The 24,939-nt window shown below is 42.2% G+C and overlaps 1 protein-coding gene across 2 annotated transcripts in view; it reads right to left on the bottom strand.

Annotated features, from left to right (window-relative positions):
- The window catches only part of cmip (c-Maf inducing protein), a 39,198-nt gene extending 14,563 nt beyond the window's left edge, over positions 1-24,635 (bottom strand). The window contains exons 1-10 of one of the 2 annotated variants that reach the window (XR_014380891.1): positions 23,703-24,635; positions 5,122-5,247; positions 4,988-5,038; positions 4,218-4,379; positions 3,828-3,869; positions 3,018-3,080; positions 2,169-2,249; positions 1,904-2,007; positions 1,632-1,736; positions 790-1,167 (exon numbers count right to left, since the gene is read on the bottom strand). Coding sequence is in view for 1 of the 2 variants with exons in the window: in XM_014148958.3 (XP_014004433.1) it covers positions 790-1,167; positions 1,632-1,736; positions 1,904-2,007; positions 2,169-2,249; positions 3,018-3,080; positions 3,828-3,869; positions 4,218-4,379; positions 4,988-5,038; positions 5,122-5,247; positions 23,703-24,029 (1,439 nt within the window). In the remaining variant the exon portion in view is untranslated. The remainder of the gene's footprint in view (positions 1-789; positions 1,168-1,631; positions 1,737-1,903; positions 2,008-2,168; positions 2,250-3,017; positions 3,081-3,827; positions 3,870-4,217; positions 4,380-4,987; positions 5,039-5,121; positions 5,248-23,702) is intronic. The other variant, XM_014148958.3, reaches the window with a different exon arrangement.
- Between the last annotated feature and the right edge of the window lie 304 nt (positions 24,636-24,939).

Below are 24,939 nucleotides of genomic sequence, written 5' to 3'. Positions count from 1 at the left end.
AGCTGCATGCCCGCGCGCAGCTTAGAAGGAACATTGGCCCCAACCTTCATATTACTTCCGCTTTGTAACATGTGTGAGGAAACTGTTGGCATGCAGCCAACAAAGGAGACATGACTCTGCATCAGACGCGCTCATAACTGCACACCGCTACACACAAAACCTTTCAGAGATATCAAGTTACCATATTGCGTGCATTTAATCAAATGCTTGCAGTCAAACAACCGATAATACTGCGCACGTCTGATTCTTTCCTGTGTTTCGACCAGACTGCGTTTTCACCTGCAGCGAGCTGCACCACGGTATGAATGGAATTGGACAGAGACCACCCTATTTGAACAAACCACAGTGTGTTGTCACCCGAGTGCAGATTGTGTTCTGTCCAAACAAACTGAATATAGTGGGTAAACGTTCCAGAGTAAGAAAAAAAACCTGCTTAAAACAAACTTGGTGTGAAAGCCCCCTTAGACACACACAGACATAGTAAGGCAGGCAGTAAGGGAGAGGCATTACAGGGCCGGGACGATACTCGTTAGTATCAGGCAAGGTAACAAAACATGAAGCGGATGTAACTTCTTTAGGAAAACAGCCCTGATGTTGGAAACAAACATTATGTTCTCATCCAGAGTCACATGTATTTCTTTTCCAAGCTATAGCACACTATATTTTACATACAGCAGGTTTTTAAAGGACCAAAGAGTTTGTTCTGCTTTGTGTTTTCATTTTTTCCAAGAAAAAATTATTTTGATTCTGGTATCGTCACAGCCCTAAGTAACAGTAGTGGTAACTCACAGCATTTTGAGGATGAGTGCGAAGCAGCCCAACACGCGGTCGGCCTGGGCAGGCAGCTGGATTGACAGGGCGTTGAGGGCGGGGCTGACCAGCAGACAGTCGATCAGGTTGGGCTCACTGTCGCCTCCCGCTGGGCCCTTCCGCCTGGCGTTGGCAGTGTTGTTGTTGCGTTCCAACTCCACCAGGATCTCACTGGAGTTAACAATGGAGGGCGGGGGAGAGAGGGGCAGTGTGGGGGGAGGGGAGAGGGGCAGCAGGGCCGTTGGTGGAGGGGTGGGGGGCTCTGGGCGCAGCAGGCGGAGGGGCAGGGGGGGTTTACGCTCATTCTGTTGCTGGCAGCCGTTCCTGATCTCCTTCAGACTTGGGGAGTTGTCCCGGCTAGACAGCGAGAGAGTGGGCAAGAGGAGAGAGAGATATTGATGGAGAGGGGGCAATATTGTGTAAGAGAGGAATGGAGAAAGTCACCATCACACATCGAATAATAATTTCAAGACCTCAACATTGAGGTCCATAGTAAGAATACGTGTCATTCTGTTGGGGTTGTATGTCTCTGTTAAACCCTGTGTACTTAGAGGGAGAGTGAGGAAAGACATGTATCAGAGCGATGGTTCTCTGGGGTGACAATGTCACGGAAATCTTGCAAATGTCATCTCACGGGGGCTGAGGACCCAGTGGCTCAGGGTGATGATGTTATGATAACCAATTAGATGACTCATTACTCAAGTCAACATCTCATTTAAAATGTTTAAAGGAGAGGAGAATAGCATATGCTAACCTGGGAGGTTTATTTGGCCATTGAGTCTAGTCTGTGTGGTGGTTCTACAGAACACTACATCACTCACCTGTTGATTAACTCCTCGTAGCAGGAGTAGATGGCGGCCAGGCACACTGCCACCAGGTTGGGCAGAACGCGGGGGTGAGGGCATTGCCCGGAGGGACCATGCATGCTGAAACACAGCCACACACACAATTAGCATTCAATACCCTAAACACCCTCCATCGAACGTGGAGAAAACACAAAATAAACAAGGGGGTACTGTTGATATATCTAGGTCCTGAGTTTTGGGTTGGTGGAGAAAGTTCCAGTCCTAAAAACATGTTGTCACTGACTCACCTGTGAATGAATTTCTTCACGACCTCCATTCCAGCGTTGAGCTCATTTAGAGCTAAGATGTACTCTTGAGTGAAGAGACGCAGTCTGGGGCATTTCCCAAAGTCCTGACAGAGAGAGGAGGCAGAGAAATAAACATGGGGATAGAGAGGACAAGAGGCAGTACAGTGAGCTTTGACTCACTCCAATATATGACCACAGAAGAAAACAGACATAAACAAACTGAGCGAAACCCTTGACAGGAAATAAGATGGAAAACTCAGCTCACCATGTTGTGTTTGAGGATTCTCTGGACCACAGGGGTGAACACTTCAATCACAACCATCGACCGCGGACGCTCCCGACAGTGCTGCACAAACACACAAACACCATTTAACAGTAGCTAGATTTCCATCCAATATGCGACAGATTTTCATGTGAATATTCTAAATTCCGCATAAACAAAATATGCACACTTTCCCACCAGTGGTGGGAGTTCATTATAAGTTTTCATCTATAGCCTAATAAACTGCATGGTTTCCCAAGTCGTAGTGGGAGGACCACACACCATGTCATCGCATTTTATTTCAATATGAAGGTTATTATATCAATATTTGCACATAAAGGCGTTTCAACCGCCATTTGTCGCGTAATTGATTTTACTGGCATAAAAAGATCACACCATGTCAAACTAACAAATGATCTGTCGGCATTTATAAAATTGTACTGAAACGCCGTTTTCATCTCAGCCGTCTAAATGTTCTATTAACTCGGCCCGGAAAAACTAACTGTGCTGTTAATGATAGCCATGGTTGTAAAGAGTTTAAATCTTCTGCTCCAACAACGGTCCTAGTGTGAGGGACGTCACTGTGCATGCTTCCTCAAGTCCTACCGGGCCGCCCTCTTGGCCACGCCTAAAGGCCTCTACACACTTCATGCAAACTACGCTCCGTCGCTCTGTTTGCATAGGGTGTAGGGCCCTTCAGCCAGCTACGCCCCCGAAAAGCTAGCAATTCTATGGTGCGGGTGGAGGCATTTCAAGGTGAGGAGTAAGATTACCACTAACTAAGGGCCAAGACAGTTATGAGATATGATTTTGACAACAGGTTGAGGTGAAATGTTAGGGCCCCATCTTTACCTTGCAGAAGAACTCACACAGGTCCGGTGGAGGGTGGTTGTTTTCCAGGAGAGGAGCGATGGCCTAGGGACACACAGAGATACCAGAGACAGGACTGATCAATACAACTTCACAATTTCCCCAGCCATGCTATCTTGTATTTACAATGGCCCCTTGCCAGCAACCTGTCATGGGCCAATAAACTCTGCTAGCCTAGTCTAATTCCCAAGAGTTACTGCAGAAGTCAACCTAAAAGCACACAGCTGTCCCTATTATCCTCTAGGGCTGTATTATCTTAGCTCTCAATACACCTCAAGACAGGTAAATAAGGTGAGCAGCTGTTCGTATGCAACAAGTGTAGATTTAACTGTACCTAGTGTGCTGCAACAGTTTAATAATGCAATCATCCCATGACTCTAGTGGCCAGGGTCCATGGGGGTATGGACACAAACATATCCAGATGAATACAACATTACACTGTAACAATAGTAAGTGGGCATAATCTGACAGCATCCACACGAACACCAGTGGGTGCCACTGCTACGGAGTAGCTGTCCATCATCAAAGCTGCTATCCAGGGGCCTATTGCTAACCTGCTCGACACGCGTTCTGAGCTGCAATAATAGGGAAAAAAAATGCACAGTCTCAGCAGTTTGACCAGGTTTTACCTGTCGAACAGGTCACTTTCACTAAGCTTCGCCATTCCTAAACTACAAAATTGTTTCTGTCCAGTCACTGACGTAATAATATGAACAAAGAAAGCATGGCTATTTACAGTTACAGGAAGCTGGCGTTCTAGAAGCTAGTGCTTCCATTCCCCTTTAAACTCACCACAATGATGTTCTCATGGTCCTGAGAGCTGAGGTTGGTGTTCTGGGGAGACAGAGGGGGCCACAGAAGTGAGACAGGTATGATCAGAGAGCGAGAGCAGACAAACAAATTCAATAGAGCCACTCCCAAACTGACTAAAAGTTCTGACTCTGCCAAACAGCAGGCATCTGTGTGTTTTGAGCTGAGCTCCCAGCAGCAGGTGTGTGTATTGTAGTGTGTGTGTATTGCAGTGTGTGTGTGTGTATATTGTAGTGTGTGTGTGTGTGTGTGTATGTATGTGTATGTGTAGTGTGTGTGTGTGTGTGTGTGTGAGAGAGTGCGTGTGTGTGGTGGGAGGTGGGGGGAGAGAGAGAGTGACTGCGGGCGTGCGAGGACAGCAGATGGGCATACCTCGGCCAGCAGGGTGGAGATGATTTGCAGTGGGGCCTGGTGAATGGACTCGTCCTGCAGGGGAGAGTTCAAGGCCATGTCCACCAGTGATCTGATCTCCTTCAGAACCACCTCCCAGCGACTCGGGTTGTTCAGAACCTTACGGTACTTATAGATCTTTTTCTGGTTAGAAAATAGAGGCACACACATAACCACATACAGATGAACTACAATAGGCTTCAAGCTTTTGGAACACAATACGTTGCTTTATAGGCTTATCAAACCAATGCAAAAATACATGAGGGAAATGCATGCATTACAGGACGAATGCATCTGAGGCCCATGGGCATCAACCTCTGAGGGTGCCCCAAATAAGAAAAAAAATCATTTGATTTAATAGTATTTAAATAAAAAGTAACTTTCAAAACATTTGTGCAGTTTTATAATGCTATTCTACACATTTTGTCATGAGGCCAAGAGAAAATGTTTCAGTTTTAAAGCAAATTTCCTGCTATTCTACACATTTTGCCTTGAGAACATTAGAACATTTTGGAATTGTAAAGCACATTTCCTTTAATTCTACACATTTTCCTATCATATGCTATTTGGGGAGCCCCCGACCTCCAGTGGGACCCCTTCCCAAAAGGAAGAGGTATGAGGCCTTGGGGCACGTGCCCTGCCCATGCAGCTCTCTGTGTAGCCTACAGATAAAATCTCTGTGCAAAGTACTGTGAGTCTTGTTGAACCCCCATGAACACAAACCAATGAATACTTCAACATAGTAATCCTACCTTCCACTGCAGGGAATGAAACCACTGGTCCCGCAGATAGCTGTTGGCTGCCTGTTAGGGCACACAGACAGTCAGGTAACCAATCGAAAGCACACACACACACGTCATGTTACATGAAGAGGGAGGGAGGGTACCTGCAGGAGGACGGTGCCCCCAGGGAAGCTGAGTTGCACACAATATTTGGGGGCGTTATCCCAGGAGAGCAGCTGCAGGTCCTCTATGGTACTGTAGGACAGGGCAGCCTCCATGTACCCCGTGGGCTAGAGGGCATGAGAGAAATAATGTCAACCACTCATTCATACATGCTACACACACAGGCTGCACATTTGTATAGAGAAATACAAGGCCAAAAGACAGGCTATCACAGTGTTTCCAAACAATTTCTCATTGGGAAGTCACAATGATCACTGTACTGATGACTAATGTTTCCTCAAAGCTGCGCACAGAAGAAATATCAGAGCGCGCAGAGAAGCACGAGAGTGAATTTCACTCAACTTTCTAGAGTTTTCCCCATTAGTTAACACTATCAACTTTCCCTTTACTGTGGGAATTGTGATGGAATCTACGCAATAGCCACTTAGCCACTCAATGCAACATACCGAAACAAAACAAACTACTATGCAAGACTTAATATGTAAAACTAACTATGTAAGAGTTTTGTTGTGGGCAGAAGGCATTGAAGTAGGATTCTATCTTTGAAAAGCGAGTCAGGTAAATAGCTTTTTTTTCCTGTAAGGGGAAGTTGAGTAAGTTGAGCTTGAATAAGCTAAGTAGCCAATAGCCATAATGCTAATGGAATAATTATGCATTTTAAACTGGTTTCTTGCATCAAACACCACAACAACATTTTTAGTCACCTCCTTGTCTGAAGGACAAGTGGATAAACAGGTTAATGTCCAGCACTGCATGTTTTATTCAAAAGTCTTATGGAATGTAAGCCTACATTGAACACAACACATTGGCTGCTACTGTAGGGTGAATGATAGAACAGCTATTGCCATGTTAAAATGTCATGTGCTGCATTTTTTTCTCCATTGTTTTTGATGGTAGGCTACTCTGTTAGGTCTACATTATGATTAAATAGCCCCAGTAGCCTACTTGACCATTGTTAAAACTAACTTAAAGCAGGTACAGCCTCATTGTTCACAGTAAACGTGCGTCGGAAGTTGCACAGAATTTTCACAACATTCAAGTTTGCGCTCAGCGGACCTGAAATTTGCCCAGTGATGGAAATAATTAGAAGTAGCATTGCTGACGACTTGTACAAGGCAGTATTCAACACCCAACATAGCTGTCCATAGAGCACAGGGATGGGCAACTTTGAAGGGGGTGGGGGCATATTTTTATGTTCAAGTGTTTTAACATCAATTATCTAAAAACACGTGAACTATGATTTATTTCATATTTTGGCATATGTTGTAGCTTAAATCCTCATTTACATCAGAGGTTTTTGTGTTGTGCCCACCATCGGTTGAGACACAACATACTATTGAATACAGGGTGGGTGTCATTTCAGTCAAACAAAGAAAATGTATAGAATGGACCTATCACTACAAACCACTGCAATTTAGTTGGTACAGGTAAACTATTGACATTTTTACTTCTAATTACTACTACAAAGATGGCCCACGGTCCACCCACGGTTGAATGTCAACTTAACTTGTTATGGATAGGGGGCAGTATTTTCACGGCCGGATAAAAAACGTACCCGATATAATCGGGTTATTACTCCTGCCCAGAAACTAGAATATGCATATAATTAGTAGCTTTGGATAGAAAACACTCCAAAGTTTCTAAAACTGTTTGAATGGTGTCTGTGAGTATAACAGAACTCAAATGGCAGGCCAAAACCTGAGAAGATTCTGTACAGGAAGTACCCTGTCTGACCATTTATTGGCCTTCTTTGTCATCTCTACCCAAAACAAAGGATCTCTGCTGTAACGTGACATTTTCTAAGGCTCCCATAGGCTCCCAGAAGGCGCTAGAACGTTGAATGATGACTCTGCTCTCCCAGGCTGAAAAACAGTAGCGCATTTGGTAAGTGGTCGATCTGAGAACAATGAGACGGGCGCGCGCATGCACGTGAAGAGTCCATTTTAGATTTTGAGTCTGAACGGAAAGGACGTTTCCCGGTCAGAATATTATCGCAATTTTACGAGAAAAATCGCCTAAAAATTGATTTTAAACAGCGTTTGACATGCTTCGAAGTACGGTAATGGAATATTTAGAAATGTTTTGTCACGATACGCGTCCGCGCGTCACCCTTCGGATAGTGTCTTGAACGCACAAACAAAACGCCGCTATTTGGATATAACTATGGATTATTTGGAACCAAACCAACATTTCTTATTGAAGTAGAAGTCCTGGGAGGGCATTCTGACGAAGAACAGCAAAGGTAATCCAATTTTTCTTATAGTAAATCTGAGTTTGGTGAGTACCAAATGGCCTGCTGGAGGTCATTTTGCAGGGCTCTGGCAGTGCTCCTCCTGCTCCTCCTTGCACAAAGGCGGAGGTAGCGGTCCTGCTGCTGGGATGTTGCCCTCCTTCAACCTCCTCCACGTCTCCTGATGTACTGGCCTGTCTCCTGGTAGCGCCTCCATGCTCTGGACACTACGCTGACAGACACAGCAAAACTTCTTTCCACAGCTCGCATTGATGTGCCATCCTGGATGAGCTGCACTACCTGAGCCACTTGTGTGGGTTGTAGACGCCGTCTCATGCTACCACTAGAGTGAAAGCACCACCAGCATTCAAAAGTGACCAAAACATCAGCCAGGAAGCATAGGAACTGAGAAGTGGTCTGTGGTTACCACCTGCAGAACCACTCCTTTATTGGGGGTGTCTTGCTAATTGCCTATAATTTCCACCTCTTGTCTATTCCATTTGCACAACAGCATGTGAAATGTATTGTCAATCAGTGTTGCTTCCTAAGTGGACAGTTTGATTTCACAGAAGTGTGATTGACTTGGAGTTACATTGTGTTGTTTAAGTGTTCCCTTTATTTTTTTGAGCAGTGTACTTCTCAGATAGAGTTCAGTGTGTCAAATCGGAGGGCCTGTTGTCCGGGCCTCTGGCAGCCTCTATGGGGATGTCTCAGGGTTCAATTCTCGGGCCGACTATTTTCTCTGTATACATCGATGATGTCGCTCATGCTGCTGTTGATTCTCTGATCCACCTCTACGCAGGCGACACCATTCTGTATACTTCTGGCACTTCTTTGGACACTGTGTTAAACTCCAGACGGGATTCAATGCCATACAACACTCCTTCCGTTGCCTCCAACTGCTCTTAAATGCTAGTAAAACTAAATGCATGCTCCTCAACCGATCGCTGCCCGCAACCGTCTGCCCGACTAGCATCACTAATCTGGACGGTTCTGACTTAGAATATGAGGAACCTAACAAATACCTAGATGTCTGGTTAGACTGTAAACTCTCCTTCCAGACTCACATTAAGCATCTCCAATCCAAAATGAAATCAAGTATTGGCTTCCTATTTCGCAACAAAGTCTCCTTCACTCACGCTGCTAAACATACCCTTATAAAACTGACTAACCTACCGATCTTTGACTTCGGCGATGTCATTTACAAAATAGCCTCCAACACTCTACTCACAAAACTGGATGTAGTCTATCACAGTGTCATCCATTTTGTCCCCAAAGCCCCATATACTACCCACCACTGCGACCTGTATGCTCTCGTTGGCTGGCCCTCGCTTCATATTCGTCGCCAAACCCACTGGCTCCAGGTCATCTACAAGTCTTTGCTAGGTAAAGCCCAGCCTTATCTCAGCTCACTGGTCACCATAGCAACACCCACACGTAGCACGCGCTCCAGCAGGTATATTTCACTGGTCATCCCCAAAGCCAACTCCTCATTTGGCCACCTTTCCTTCCAGTTCTCTGCTGCCAATAACTGGAACGAATTGCAAAAATCACTTAAGCTGGAGACATATCTTCCTCACTAACTTTAAGCATCAGCTATCAGAGCAGTTTACCAATCATTGCACCTGTACACAGCCCGTCTGAAAATAGCCCACACAACTATCCCATCCCCATATTGTTACTTATCCTCTTGCTCCTTTGCACCCCAGTATCTCTACTTGCACATCATCTTCTGCACATCCATCACTCCAGAGTTAATGCTAAATTTTAATTATTTCGCCACTATGGCCTATTTATTGCCTTACCTCCATAATCTTACTACATTTGCACACACTGTATGTATAGTTGAAGTCGAAAGTTTACTTAGGTTGCAGTCATTAAAACTTGTTTTTCAACCACTCCACACATTTCTTTTTAACAAACTATAGTTTTGTGCAAGTTGGTTAGGACATCTACTTTGTCCATGACACAAGTAATATTTCCAACAATTGTTTACAGACAGATTATTTCACTGCATTACAATTCCAGTGGGTCAGAAGTTAACTGTGCCTTTAAAAAGCTTGGAAAATTCCAGAAAATTATGTCATAGCTTTAGAAGTTTCTGTTAGGCTAATTGACATTATCTGAGTCAATTGGAGGTGTACCTGTGGATGTATTTCAGGGCCTACCTTCAAACTCAGTGCCTCTTTGCTTGACATCATGGGAAAATCAAAAGTAATCAGCCAAGACCTCAGAAAAAAATTGGAGACATCCACAAGTCTGGTTCATCCTTGGGAGCAATTTCCAAACGCCTGAAGGTACCACGTTCATCTGTACAAACAATAGTATGCAAGTATAAACACCATGGGACCACGCAGCCGTCATACCGCTCAGGAAGGAGACGCATTCTGTCTCCTAGAGATAAACGTACTTTGGTGCGAAAAGTGAAAATCAATCCCAGAACAACAGCAAAGGACCAAAAGTATCCATATCCACAGTAAAACAAGTCCTAAATTGACAAAACCTGAAAGGCCGCACAGCAAGGAAGCAGACACTGCTCTAAAACAGCCAGACTATGGTTTAACTGCACATGGGGACAAAGATCGTACTTTTTGGAGACATGTCCTCTGGTCAGATGAAACAAAAATAGAACTGTTTGGTCATAATGACCATTGTTATGTTTGGAGGAAAAAGGGGAGGCTTGCAAGCCAAGGAACACCATCCCAACAGTGAAGCACATGGGATGGCAGCATCATGTTGTAGGGGTGCTTTGCTGCAGCAGGGACTGGTGCACTTCACAAAATAGATGGCATCATGAGGGAGGAAAATTATGTGGATATATTGAAGCAACATCTCAAGACATCAGTCAGGAAGTTAAAGCTTGGTCGCAAATGGGTCTTCCAAATGGACAATGACCCCAAGCATACTTCCAAAGTTGTGGGAAAATGGCTTAAGGACAACAAAGTCAAGGTATTGGAGTGGCCATCACAAAGCCCTGACCTAAATCCTATAGAAGATTTGTGGGAAGAACTGAAAAAGCGTGTGCGAGCAAGGAGACCTACAAACCTGACTCAGTTACACCAGCTCTGTCAGGAGGAATGGGCCAAAAATCACCGAACTTATTGTGGGAAGCTTGTGGAAGGCTACCCGAAACGTTTGACCCAAGTTAAACAATTTAAAGGCAATGCTACCAAATACTAATTGAGTATGTAAACTTCTGACCCACTGGGAATGCGATGAAAGAAATAAAAGCTGAAATAAATCATTCTTTCTACTATTATTCTGACATTTCACATTCTTAAAATAAAGTGGTCATCCTAACGGACCTAAGACTGGGAATATTTACTCAGATTAAATGTCAGGAATTGTGAAAAACTGAGTTTAAATGTATTTGGCTGACGTGTAAACTTCCGACTTCAACTGTATATTTTCTATTGTGTTATTGACTGTATGTTTGTTTATCCCAAGTATAACTGTGTTATTTGTGTCACACTGCTTTGCTTCATCTTGGCCAGGTTGCAGTTGTAAATGATAACTTGATCTCAACTGGCCTACCTGGTTAAATAAAACGGGGGATGATTTAACATAAGCGCATTTGCGAAAAAAGCACAATCGTTGCACGACTGTACCTAACCATAAACATCAATGCCTTTCTTAAAATCAATACACAGAAGTATATATTTTTAAACCTGCATATTTAGCTAAAAGAAATCCAGGTTAGCAGGCAATATTAACCAGGTGAAATTGTGTCATTTTGCGTTCATTGCACGCAGTCAGGGTAAATGCAACAGTTTGGGCCGCCTGGCTCGTTGCGAAATAATTTGCCAGAATTTTACGTAATTATGACATAACATTGAAGGTTGTGCAATGTTTTCGAGATGATAGTTATCCGAGACTTTGGCCATATTATATGGCCTAAGGCTCGTATTTCTGTGTGTTATTATGTTATAATTAAGTCTATGATTTGATAGAGCAGTCTGACTGAGCGATGGTAGGCAGCAGCAGGGTCGTAAGCATTCATTCAAAATAGCACTTTGTGCGTTTTGCCAGCAGCCCTTCGCAATGCATTGCGCTGTTTATGACTTCAAGCATGTCAACTCCCAAGATTAGGCTGGTATAGCCATTTCACATCGGTTATCTAGTTAGCCGGGTGCGCGCTAATAGCGTTTCAAACGTCACTCGCTCTGAGACTTGGAGTAGTTGTTTCCCCTTGCTCTACATGGGTAACGCTGCTTCGAGGGTGGCTGTTGTCGATGTGTTCCTGGTTCAAGCCCAGGTAGGAGCGAGGAGAGCGACGGAAGCTATACTGTTACACTGACAATACTAAAGTGCCTATAAGAACATCCAATAGTCAAAGGTATATGAAATACAAATCGTATAGAGAGAAATAGTCCTATAATAACTACAACCCAAAACATCTTACCTGGGAATACTAAAGACTCATGTTAAAAGGAACCACCAGCTTTCATATGTTCTCATGTTCTGAGCAAGGAACTTAAACGTTAGCTTTTTTACATGGCACATATTGCACTTTTACCTTCTTCTCCAACACTTTGTTTTTGCATTATTTAAACCAAATTGAACATGTTTCATTATTTATTTGAGGCTAAATGGATTTTATTGATGTATTATATTAAGTTAAAATAAGTGTTCATTCAGTATTGTTGTAATTGTCATTATTAAAAAAAAATATTATATATATATATATATTTTTTTTAAATGTTATTTTTTTCATATACACACATACATACACACATACATACATACATATAAAATTGACAACATTTCAAAAATAAATGAAAACAAATTAAAAATATATATATATATTTTTTCCATTCGGCCGATTAATCGGTACTGGATTTTTTTTGGCCCTCCAATAATCGGCATCGGCGGTGAAAAATCATAATCGGTCGACCTCTAATTAAGACATTAATGTCTTATGGTCTGATGGGGTATGCAAAATAGGTCAACTTTGAGCACCTTTATCTCTTGAATGTTTTACCATTCAGATCCAAAAAGTCACTTTCTGAGCTACAATGGGCCCATATGTATTGAAGGTTGTATGGTTGAAATAAAAAAAATGGGCTGTTGCCAAAAAATGTTTTGATTCAAATGGATTACATTTACTTCAACATCTATCCTTGGATATTTGAGAATTGATACTAGTAAAGTAAATGGTATAGACAGATTGATAGAGCAATAAACTACTGGTAATAGACGTTTTTCAGCTGCATGACTGACTGTGTTTCTGGTCACATGGCCCGAAAAGTCAACAGGCTGTGCTGTGTCTTCATCCCTCTACAATATAGGAGACCAGAGCTGTTCCGTTATTAGTGACACTCTCTCATCAGTCAAACCAACAGGCTCTTCCTTTTACTTCCGATACCCTCCCTCTGCATTAACACACCGGATCCATTTCTTTATCTGTGACGTTTTTCCCTTGTAAATTCAAACAGTTCCTTATTTTACATCGCCCACAGTCAAGCCAACAGGTTGTTCCTTTATTTGCATCTCTCTCGATCGCTCCTGTGTGATAGAACAAACAAGCAGTTGCTCCATGCGTCTCCCTCCCACTGCAAAAGAACAAACAGGCAATTCCTTTATTTAAATCTCCCTCCCTGGTTGATAGAGCAAACTGGCTGTTCAACGACTCCCTCGCTCTGAGAGAGCAAACTGGCTGTTCAACGACTCCCTCGCTCTGAGAGATCAAACTGGCTGTTCAACGACTCCCTCGCTCTGAGAGATCAAACTGGCTGTTCAACGACTCCCTCGCTCTGAGAGATCAAACTGGCTGTTCAACGACTCCCTCGCTCTGAGAGATCAAACTGGCTGTTCAACGACTCCCTCGCTCTGAGAGATCAAACTGGCTGTTCAACGACTCCCTCGCTCTGAGAGATCAAACTGGCTGTTCAACGACTCCCTCGCTCTGAGAGATCAAACTGGCTGTTCAACGACTCCCTCGCTCTGAGAGATCAAACTGGCTGTTCAACGACTCCCTCGCTCTGAGAGATCAAACTGGCTGTTCAACGACTCCCTCGCTCTGAGAGATCAAACTGGCTGTTCAACGACTCCCTCGCTCTGAGAGATCAAACTGGCTGTTCAACGACTCCCTCGCTCTGAGAGATCAAACTGGCTGTTCAACGACTCCCTCGCTCTGAGAGATCAAACTGGCTGTTCAACGACTCCCTCGCTCTGAGAGATCAAACTGGCTGTTCAACGACTCCCTCGCTCTGAGAGATCAAACTGGCTGTTCAACGACTCCCTCGCTCTGAGAGATCAAACTGGCTGTTCAACGACTCCCTCGCTCTGAGAGATCAAACTGGCTGTTCAACGACTCCCTCGCTCTGAGAGATCAAACTGGCTGTTCAACGACTCCCTCGCTCTGAGAGATCAAACTGGCTGTTCAACGACTCCCTCGCTCTGAGAGATCAAACTGGCTGTTCAACGACTCCCTCGCTCTGAGAGATCAAACTGGCTGTTCAACGACTCCCTCGCTCTGAGAGATCAAACTGGCTGTTCAACGACTCCCTCGCTCTGAGAGATCAAACTGGCTGTTCAACGACTCCCTCGCTCTGAGAGATCAAACTGGCTGTTCAACGACTCCCTCGCTCTGAGAGATCAAACTGGCTGTTCAACGACTCCCTCGCTCTGAGATAGAGATCAAATCAAATTTTGTCACATGCGCCAAATACAAGAGGTGTAGACCTTAACGTGAAATGCTTACTTACAAGCCCTTAACCAACAGTGCAGTTCAAGAAGAGTTAAGAAAATATTTACTAAGTTAAAAAAAAATTAAAAAAAAGTAACAATCACGAGGCTATATACAAGGGGTACCGAGTCAGTGTGCAGGGGTACAGGTTAGAGGTAATTTGTACATGTAGGTAGGGGTGAAGTGACTATGCATAGATAATAAAACAGTGAGTACCAGCAGTGTACAAAACAAATGGAGGGGGGGTCAATGTAATAGTCTGGTGGCCATTTGATTAATTGTTCAGCAGTCTTATGGCTTGGGGTAGAAGCTTTTAAGGAGCCTTTTGGTCCTAGACTTGGCACTCCGGTACCGCTTTCCGTGTGGTAGCAGAGAGAACAGTCCATGACTAGGGTGACTGGAGTCTCTGACAATTTTATGGGCCTTCCTCTAACACCGCCTATTATATTGATCCTGGATTGCAGGAAGCTTGGCCCCAGTGATGTACTGGGCCGTACGCACTACTCTCTTTAGCGCCTTACGTTCAAATGCCCTGCAGTTGCCATACCAGGCGGTGATGCAACCGGTCAGGATGCTCTCGATGGTGCAGCTGTAGAACCTATTGAGGATCTGGGGACCCATGCCAAATCTTTTCCGTCTCCTGAGGGGGAAAAGGTTTTGTGCCCTCTATTCGACTGTCTTGGTGTGTTTGGAACATGATAGAGATTGTTGGGGATGTGGACACCAAGGAACTTTAAACTCTCGACCCGCTCCACTACAGCCCCGTTTCCTGTAGTCCACGATCAAGTCCTTTGTCTTGCTCACAATGAGGGAGAGGTTGTTGTCCTAGCACCACACTGACAGTTCTCTGACCTCCTCCCTATAGGCTGGTCTCATCGTTGTCGGTGATCAGGCCTACCACTGTTGTGTTGTCAGCAAACTTAATGATGGTGTTGGAGTCATGTTTGGCCACGCAGTCATGGGTGAACAGGGAGTACAGGAGGGGACCAAGCATCCCTGAGGGGCCCCAGTGTTGAAGATCAGCACAGCAGACGTGTTGTTGCCTACCTTTACCACCTGGGGGGCGGCCTATCAGGAAGTCCAGGATCCTGTTCCAGAGGGAAGTATTTAGTACCAGGGTCCTTAGCTTAGTGATGAGCTTTGAGGGCACTATGGTGTTGAATGCTGAGCTGTAGTCAATGAACAGAATTCTCACATAGGTGTTCCGTTTGTCCAGGTGGGAAAGGGCAGTGTGGAGTGCGATTGAGATTGCATCATCTGTGGATCTGTTGGGGCAGTATGCGAATTGCAGTGGGTCTAGAGTATCCGGGAGGATGCTGTTGCTAGACATGTCGTAGCCATATTGTGAAATCAGGAGTGATTTGCATTACACACCATCCCTATATCAAATAAAAAAAAATCTGTCTGAGAACAAAATTAATTATTTTACAGTGCCTTCAGAGAGTATTCCTACTCCTCGGCTTATTCCACATTTTGATACAGCTCGAATTCAAAATGGATTAAATAGATGTTCTCCCTCACCCGTCTATGCACACACACACACACACAAAATACCCGACAATGAAAGTGAAAACTTGTGTTTAGACAGACATTTTAGCAAATTTATTGAAAATGAAATACCTCATTTACAGGTATTCAAAGCCCTTTGGCAGCGATTACAGCTGTGAGTCTTTCTGGGTAAGTCTCTAAGAGCTTTGCACACTGGGATTGTACAAGATTTTCCCATTATTCTTTTCAAAATTCTTCAAGCTCTGTCAAATTGTTTGGTGATCATTGCTAGACAACCATTTCCACGTCTTGCCAGAGATTTTAACGCAGATTTAACTCCAGTGAAGGTTTGGCATTATGTTTTAGGTTATTATCCTGCTGAATAGTGGTCCTGTGTGGCTCAGTTGGTAGAGCATGGTGTTTGCAACGCCAGGGTTGTGTGTTCAATTCCCACGGGGGACCAGTATGGAAATAAAATGTATGAAATGTATGCATTCACTACTGTAAGTCGCTCTGGATAAGAACGTCTGCTAAATTACTAAAATGTAAATGTCTGAAAGGTGAATTCACCTGCCAGTGTCTGGTGGAAGGCAGACAGAACCAGGTTTTCCTCTAGGATTTTGCCTGTGTTTAGCTCCATTCAGCTTATTTTCTTATCCTGAAATATTCCACTGTCCTTAATGATTACAAGCATACCCATAACATGATGCAGCCACCACTATCCTTGACAAATTGGAGAGTGGTACTCAGTAATGTGTTGTATTTGCCCCAAACATAACACTTTGTATTTAGGACAAAAAGTAAAATTACTTTGCCACATTTTTTGCACTATTACTTTAGTGCCTTGTTGCAAACGGGATGCATGTTTTGGAATATTTGTATTCTGTACAAGCTTCCTTTTCACCCTGTCAATTAAGTTAGTATTGTGGAGTAACTACAATGTTGTTGATCCATCCACAGTTTTCTATCACAGCCATTAAACAGTTTGTCTCGTAAATCCCTGAGCCGTTTCCTTCCTCTCCGGGAACGGCGATAGCAAGGATGCCTATATCTTTGTAGTGACTGGGTGTATCAATACACCATCCAAAGTGTAATTGATAACTTCACCTTGCTAAAAGGGAAATTCAATGTCTTTTTTTTTATTTTTATAACCCATCAACCAAATGTGCCCTTCTTTGTGAGGCATTGTAAAACATCCCTGGTCTTTGTGGTTGAAATGTACTGCTCGACTGAGGGACCTTGCAGGTAATTGTGTGGGGTACAGAGATGAAGTAGTCATTCAAAAATCATGTTAACTATTATTGCATACAGTGTGTCCATGAAATTTACATGACACATTTTTACTCCCGAACTTATTTAAGCTTGCCATAACAAAGGAGTTGAATACTTTGAAATGTCTTGTCTAACTTTAATTTTGTATTAATTTGTAAAAACTTCAATAATTCAACATTGTGTGGTATTGTGTTTAGGCCAGTGGCCCCCCAAAAAATATCTAAATTTAACCAATTTAAATTCAGGTTGAAACAACAAAATGTGGGAAAAGTTGGGGTATGAATACTTTGAAGGCACTGTCCAATACCATTTTTAATTTAACTTATTGTGCATGTATCTAGACGCAGGTGCATGCACAAATGCACCCGATATGCATGCATGCACACAAATAGCAAAGCAAGACAAAACTAAAGTCACTAGAGAAGGGGAACCTTGCATCTCTGAGAAATTAAAAAGCCTATATTTTACAGGAGCAAACAGATAGGGGATTCAATTAACCCTATGAGCACAAGATGTTGAAAAGACATCTTTCAACCAATTTTGCTCACTGGGAACCACCATAAATTGTCAAAGATGAAATATCCTGCACAAGAGCTTGCTGTGGTAACTTGCGTCAATCTATCTTCATCCCTCACTCATGTTGTTTTCTTCTCTTTTGCTTATGGTCTTTCTTCATCTCATTTTGTCTCTTTTTATTCAGCTTTTCTTCCTTGAGGAGAAGTGGAGTACAGCTCTTCTCACCAACATAGCTATGTTGCCATGGAAACTAGGAGGTGAAATGGAGACATGTTTTTGTTGTTTCCAGGGAGAACCAGGTGGAAAGCATCTCTGTATTCAGGTGCACTGGCAAACTGATCATATGAACGATGAAGACAACCAATGTTGATCTTGCTCATTTAATGATATATTCTAACAATCATAGCAGGTTTCAGTGGTCAGTGTTCATGATCAATTCTAGAGCTCTAGTAATGAACACACTGAATTTACCAACACTGTGCTCACCTTATTCAATTATACCCCATGGGTCTTTATAGGATGTTTATATCAACTAAATTTGAGGATTAATGTATTTTGGCAGCAAAAAAAATATTACACCAAAAAAAGATGGTAAAAAGCACAGACAAAGCATTCATTGTAAATGAATTTGAGAATGTATAGAATGTACATTAATACTGCCAGGCGCTTCTACATACCGATGCAAATAAAATATGAAAACAGCTATTCACAAAATGCAGCATCAAATCTCTCCTTCCATTGTATAGGCATTATGGGTATTGCTAGCCAAGTACTCTCCACCATTTTCTCATTTGCACATGTTATGAACATCAGAGACCAGTAGATGGCAGTTGCCTCTGGACAGCTTGTATGAAGGATATCCAATTAATGAGACTTCAATGGCAGCCTGAAACTATGAGTGATTAGAGAAACAGAGAACACAGTGGTTTGAAAGGTACATTAGGCTACTTTGTAACACAGCATCAGTTTGCAGAAGGTGAGGTATGGAGGATTATTAATCAGGCATGACCTAGTGGACCTGAGGTTAATAGATTCAAGCCATGATGCATTGGGGGATTCGACTGGTGTATGTGGACAACCCCATATAGTGACTGACCTGCACAATATGGCTTGATCTAATAAGAGATGAACAAGAGACAGGCTGCAGTGGACGTGCATGTGTCTGCAACCATTACCCCGTTTTCTTCAACCAAAAACACACATTTGACAAGCTGTGGTTTTTCTTTTTGCCAATACCTTGATCAACTTTATACTGGTTGTTGTACTGTATACTAGCTGAGTACTTTAAGCATTCACATTTGGTCTGGCAGGCATGAAAGCGTCCAGTGTGAAAGATGGTAAAATAAAAGTGAAATGGATTTTGGGATACAGGGCAAATAGGGTGTAAGCATTTCATCATACAATGCTGGAACATACTATTATGTAACTCACAGAAATGTTTGTCTCTTGGCTTGGATTCAATAATAAAAAATACAATTGTGCCAACAAGACTTCCCAAATATCATGCAAATGGGCACTGTTCTGTGTGTCAAAATGAATGATACAGTAAACCGGCTTTATGTGCAGCAAGTTACGTAACAAAAGAGGTTATTATTACAGTAACTGAATAATAAGGAACAAACCAGTAGGTCGTAAATTACCAACCAGGCTGCTGTCTGATAAACAAGCTCTAGTGTAAGTGTGAAGGACTTTGAATACCTGAGCCGACAAGGTGAAAAATGTGTCTGTGCCCTTGAGCAAGGCACTTAATCCTAATTTGCTCTAGAGGTACCGTACTACTATGGCTGACCCTGTAAAACAACACATTTCACTGCACCCATTCGTGTGACAAAATATTTTTTTTAATAATAAAAAATAAAAATGTACTGGGATTTCACTCTATGAACATTGCAAAACAATCAAAATACATCTAAAAAAGGTATTACTTTGGGAAATGCACTGTGAGAGCTGAGACAATCACACTGTGACGCTGACAAAATAGAGCCCAGCCAGGACCTCATCACAGCAGAGGTTCCAAAGGTTCTCATATGATGAACCATGTAAGGGAGGGGGATAATCAGCTCACTGCCCTTCCTTTCACCACTCTGTTACTCCCTCCCGAACTGCCAAGGATCCCATGTACTGTATACCGTGTCGGAGTACTGGGCTACACAAATGTTTATACTTGATAGCACCTGATCCACTGTTACTGTACAGATTGGGTTTCAACAAAGGTGGCAAACTTATGGTAGTTTAGTACCACTTCAGTTAGAAAATCTATAACATTTCCTGCTGTATTTGATTTAAAGGGATTTCTGATTAACAACACCCATTGGTCAAATGCACACAAGAGCTAAAACCACTGCTCATCATAGTTATGGCATACAGCGGGCTACTGTACACTTTTATAATAAGACCTAAAACATTTTTACTGGGTAGGTGACAAATAGGCCTAAGCCTATATGTCTAAATTTATGATAAAATCACATTTATTTCATTATTGCACACATGTTCTCTTTATTTCTCCCTCTACTGAATGTTCTGGCAAAGGGAAAAGTCAAATTTAGGTTAATGATAAGAAACCATATGTCAGGGTACTGCAGCTTAATTCCAGACAATAATTCAAATATTCTCTTAATGGGTGATTATCCCAACAAAAGGAGGATGATCCTGTATTTGAATGTGAACACATTTGTCTGCCAAGAGGTTCTCTGAGGCTTCTGTGTGTGTCACAACTGCGTATTATAAATGTCTTCACTTCATTGTACGCTACAATAATAGCTCTAATGGAGTACGACGTGAAAAATAGTTTGGTTTTTCAGTCTGACTTTCAGTGTTTAGATTTTATTTTTATTTATTTAACCAGGAAGGGCTCATTGAGATTTGAAATCTCTTTTTCAAGAGCGTCCTGACCAAGATAGGCTGCACCAAGTGAATACACAATTACAGACAACATGAACAACTACAGGTAATCTAGTAAAAAAAAGAATTCACAAGATAAAACAACAAATAAAATAAAAATATTGACAGGTCAGGGAATCAGCCTCAAAATCCTTAATCAATGATTTAAACATTGGGACAAGTTCTTCCAGTTTAAAAGGATTTTGTAAGGCGTTCTTTTACCAAATTCAGTTCGGACATTTGAAACAGTTAGCAGGATAAAGTCATGCGAACGAAGAGAGTACCCACCACATTTCTGAACAACAAAAATGCCCAAATAAAATGGCAGTAAACCCAAAATGGCTTTGGAAATAAAAGTATACCAGTGACTGAGCCTACGATTGACAAGAGAAGGCCAGCCAACCCTTGTATGTAAAGTGTAGATCGAAAGTTGCCTCATCTTGTGTTTTGAGTTGCTTGCTGATAGTAAGTTATCTCTGTCTAATCTAAGCTCTTTGGGGAGTAGTCTGGCCTAACCCTGCTCAACCTCATGTTCTTAGTTTCTGTCTGTTCGTGTTCGCTTCAAGACATAATAGGACCCTTGCGATATCAGAACTGCAAGCTAATCTGTAAAGGCCTTTGTGAAGGAGGCGTGACAGGAAGTTCTTGTAATGGGTTGGTGTTACGCAAATATGATGCAGGTTCTCAATAGTGACTGGCCTATGCTTAAGAAGAGGAATGATTCACATTTCTCATATCAGGCCCTCAGATCTATTTATACAGTAGCCTACCTCATTTGTTGAAACTGAAGCATCCACATGGCTTGGGGTTTTGTCCTAATGTAAATTATGACAGGAAAGGAGTAAGTCTGATAGGAGAAAATGCACCTGAACTTGTGTGGCATGGCTCAAGTTTCAGTCACAGTTTGGTGACCCAATACACAAAGGAAACATAATTCAAGTTGTTTTTAGTACAGAACAACAACAGTTCTGCACTCGATCATTTGCGATTGAACTAGTTATAGACCTGACTTGTCTGACATATAGTCAAACTGTGGAATTACAATGTATGGGGGGGGGGGGGGGGGGGAAATCATTTCCTTGGGGCTTTAATGTGCAATTTATTGAGAACAGTACCTTGTTATGAATACTATACTGACACATCAAAAAATACATGTAACGGCTCACTTCTAAAGACAGACAGACATTACAGATGTAAAAGTAAGACATCCTGACTGACTGTGGCCCAAAAGGACCATTAGCCACAGACAACTACACTTCCATTAGTGATGCTCCGCCAGACACTGAGCACCTGTTGGACACCTATTGGTGACCCTGTTGCTGAGAGGGACTGTTATTGATAATGGGGTGAGGTGGTTAGTCAGCACCTTACTCTTCACATCTGATAGAATGAGCTGTGAAGGAAGACATAACCTTTTTGTAAAGTTATGTAGTCTACCATATATTCTCGTCAACAACTAGGTCAAGCCACAAAATACTGCCTAATTTGTCATGATGTCTGACAAAGACGTCTTGTCTGGGAGTGTTTGACACTTGGAACTGTACTGTGCTTTTCATTGAAGCACTGCGGCATTAGTGTGATTATCCACAAGTTAAGATGAGCTATAAGAATAGATTTAACAGTATGTCTTTGTAAATTGTAATGCAGTCTACCAAGACAAAACATTTGTGAACAGCCCCATGAGTGAACTGCCAATTGTATACTGCAATTAAATGATGCCTTGTGCATAAGTGTAATACATTCAAAACACATTGTATGTTCATATTCTTATTTAAGTAACTTATTAAATACATAATTAAATATCCCCACCATCATTTACTATATGAAGTCTATTCATAATAAAATCTGAAAAATATAAATTGTGGCATTATTAGCTTACTGCATGCAGCATGGGTGAAATTGTTAAAATGGATGAAAATGTAAAACAAAAAAAACAATGTCCTCTTATAGAAGACCTGTTGATAAAACAATGTCCTCTTATAGAAGACCTGTTGATAAAACAATGTCCTCTTATAGAAGACCTGTTGATAAAACAATGTCCTCTTATAGAAGACCTGTTGATAAAACAATGTCCTCTTATAGAAGACCTGTTGATAAAACAATGTCCTCTTATAGAAGACCTGTTGATAAAACAATGTCCTCTTATAGAAGACCTGTTGATAAAACAATGTCCTCTTATAGAAGACCTGTTGATAAAACAATGTCCTCTTATAGAAGACCTGTTGATAAAACAATGTCCTCTTATAGAAGACCTGTTGATAAAACAATGTCCTCTTATAGAAGACCTGTTGATAAAACAATGTCCTCTTATAGAAGACCTGTTGATAAAACAATGTCCTCATAGAAGACCTGTTGATAAAACAATGTCCTCATAGAAGACCTGTTGATAAAACAATGCCCTAAGCCTACTGACAACTGTCCCACTGCCACCAGTAAAGAACAGTAACAATAATAATAATAATAATAATAATAACAGCCTAACAGTGATCATTATCATATTGTTTTCAACCATTTTAGATGCATTTAACCAGGAAGTCTCTTACGGTGTGAACCTCTTTAAAGAGACCAGGCACTTGGAACTATAGGAAGAGTAATATTAATACTATTTGTTCTGTTTAAAAACTAATATTCGTATGGCATTCCTGTTGAAAACAGTTTTAATCTATGAGCTATGGCTTCATACAAAGTTTACACAGCAGATCAGAGTCCAATGAGTACAGTCATTTTTACATCACAGTAGGAGTGAATTCAGGAAGTGCATTGAAATTAAATATATGATAAATGCCTATTGTTTGTATCTTGAATTCACTTAATTAAAAATTGAATTGATCCCTGCCCTGGGCCAACAGTATTTAATGTGATACAAATCCATAGGAGGCAGCTGATGGGAGATTAACATTAGGCCCAATTCAGCTTCCATAGACTACAGAAAATGTCATCCAATACATTTGTGAGCATGCCATCACTCGTTGCCCACAAAACAATGCTTTAATACAGAAATAACACGTCAGTCCGTGCCTATGTATCCAACGCGAGGACAACAGTAGGCCTAGGCCGCCTAGGACAGATAAACCATATGAACAGCCATACATGTTTGATGAACCAATAGTCCTAGAGATGATCAAATGTTATAATGATATGAAAATCGTAGCCAACTAAAAGAAAAGCGTAGCAAATAGGAGTCCACTGCACAGTCGTCAGAGGATGTGTGTAGGTGTAGCGACCATAGTGTCACCGAAGGGGGAAATAAAGCAACAATGTTGAGATCCAATTATCAGCTGAGCAAATGGAACTTGGAAGGTAACAAAGGAAACCGATAGGCTACATTTTCTGCTGTTAATTACAGAAAATGCGTCAATCGTCGTGTTTAAACGGATTATTACAAGTGATAACAAAGCCCATATTAAAAAAAGACAGGATTGGGGGGGGGGGGGGGGGAAATAAACATTGTACGTGGACACAATGTTACAACAACAGTAGCAACTCACCGTCGCAGACGCCAGGCTGCAGTCTGTCAAGGTGAGGTGGTGCGGTTCCCATCTCCGTAAGAATTTTGAGGTTAGAATTTTGCTGAGGAAGGTCCGAGGGTGTTTCACCACACACACCTGGATGTCCCCCTCCTGTAGTAGTTTATATCGCATCCCGCTGCTGCAATGGAGAAGGGTTCTCTTGCACGGCCCGGCGCCTAACTTAATATTATTCCCCTCCGGTGGCGTCGGCGCAGACATCTCCCCCAGCAAAGGCTTGCTCTCCTCAGATTGATAGAATTGTTTATTATGTAGCTCGTTACCCCCGCCGCTGCTGTTAAAATCCATATTCAACTAGTCGCAAAAATATCCTATAGGTAACAAAAGTAGGCCTATCTAATATTAGTTTGTTAAATATATATTTAAAAAGAAAAGCCAATTGGGTTGAATTGTAAACCTTGGGAGCAAAGCTACCGCGATACGACCTCAATTGTTAAAAGAGTGTTGTGGGCGAAAAACAGACACGGCGGAACCACTGATAGAAAAGCCATGAAAGAGTCTTTGATGGGGGTATTTCAGAACGGAAAAGTAAAAGAGCAGTTACTGGATAGGCAAATAATCCTATAGCCACACCATTCCCACCGTAATGTCTATCCTGTCCGCGTTTAGCACCCCCAACGAGCTACTCAATATGTTCGGGCCATGTCCATTCTGCCAGCCCCAGTCCAGATAACATCTTCCACAGATTGAACTCATACGAGTCAAGTAGCTTTGATACAAAACACCCAAATCCAAAGGCGACGTGTTTCTTCGTGTTTTTGGTCTTTAAACGGTCATTGGCATGGTTCCTTTTTACTGTCTTTTTCTTCTATCTTCGTGAAAGAACCCAAGCACTTCGATAGAGCCACTTGGATTGGTCCCTTCTCGTTCATGTGATACCAAAGTGACGTCAATGGGGAGGCAAGCGGATGCGCTGTGCGTCTTTTAGCTCCACTGTCTGCTGCCTACTATGTGATAGGAGGGTGTACAGTTCCCTCAACACAAAAATGGAGGGCGCACGACCTACATGTCAATTTTCTCGTCTAGCAGTGTTGTCTCTATTTTTGTTAAAGAAGACTGCGTTTGACACGGAAATCAATCATTCTACTTAATAAATGTTGCTGGAATCATGGGCGTTATGAATTATAAGAAGACCCGATAGGGTACTGAGGGAAACATATGACAATATTTAATATGAGGATATCCACCTAATTGTCGG

Source organism: Salmo salar, chromosome 16 (genome assembly GCF_965601325.2).
Source record: "Salmo salar chromosome 16, fSalSal1, whole genome shotgun sequence".
Lineage (NCBI taxonomy): Eukaryota > Metazoa > Chordata > Actinopteri > Salmoniformes > Salmonidae > Salmo > Salmo salar.
The sequence above is the reverse complement of the archived record's forward strand: the minus strand, read 5'-3'. Positions and strand labels throughout refer to the sequence as shown.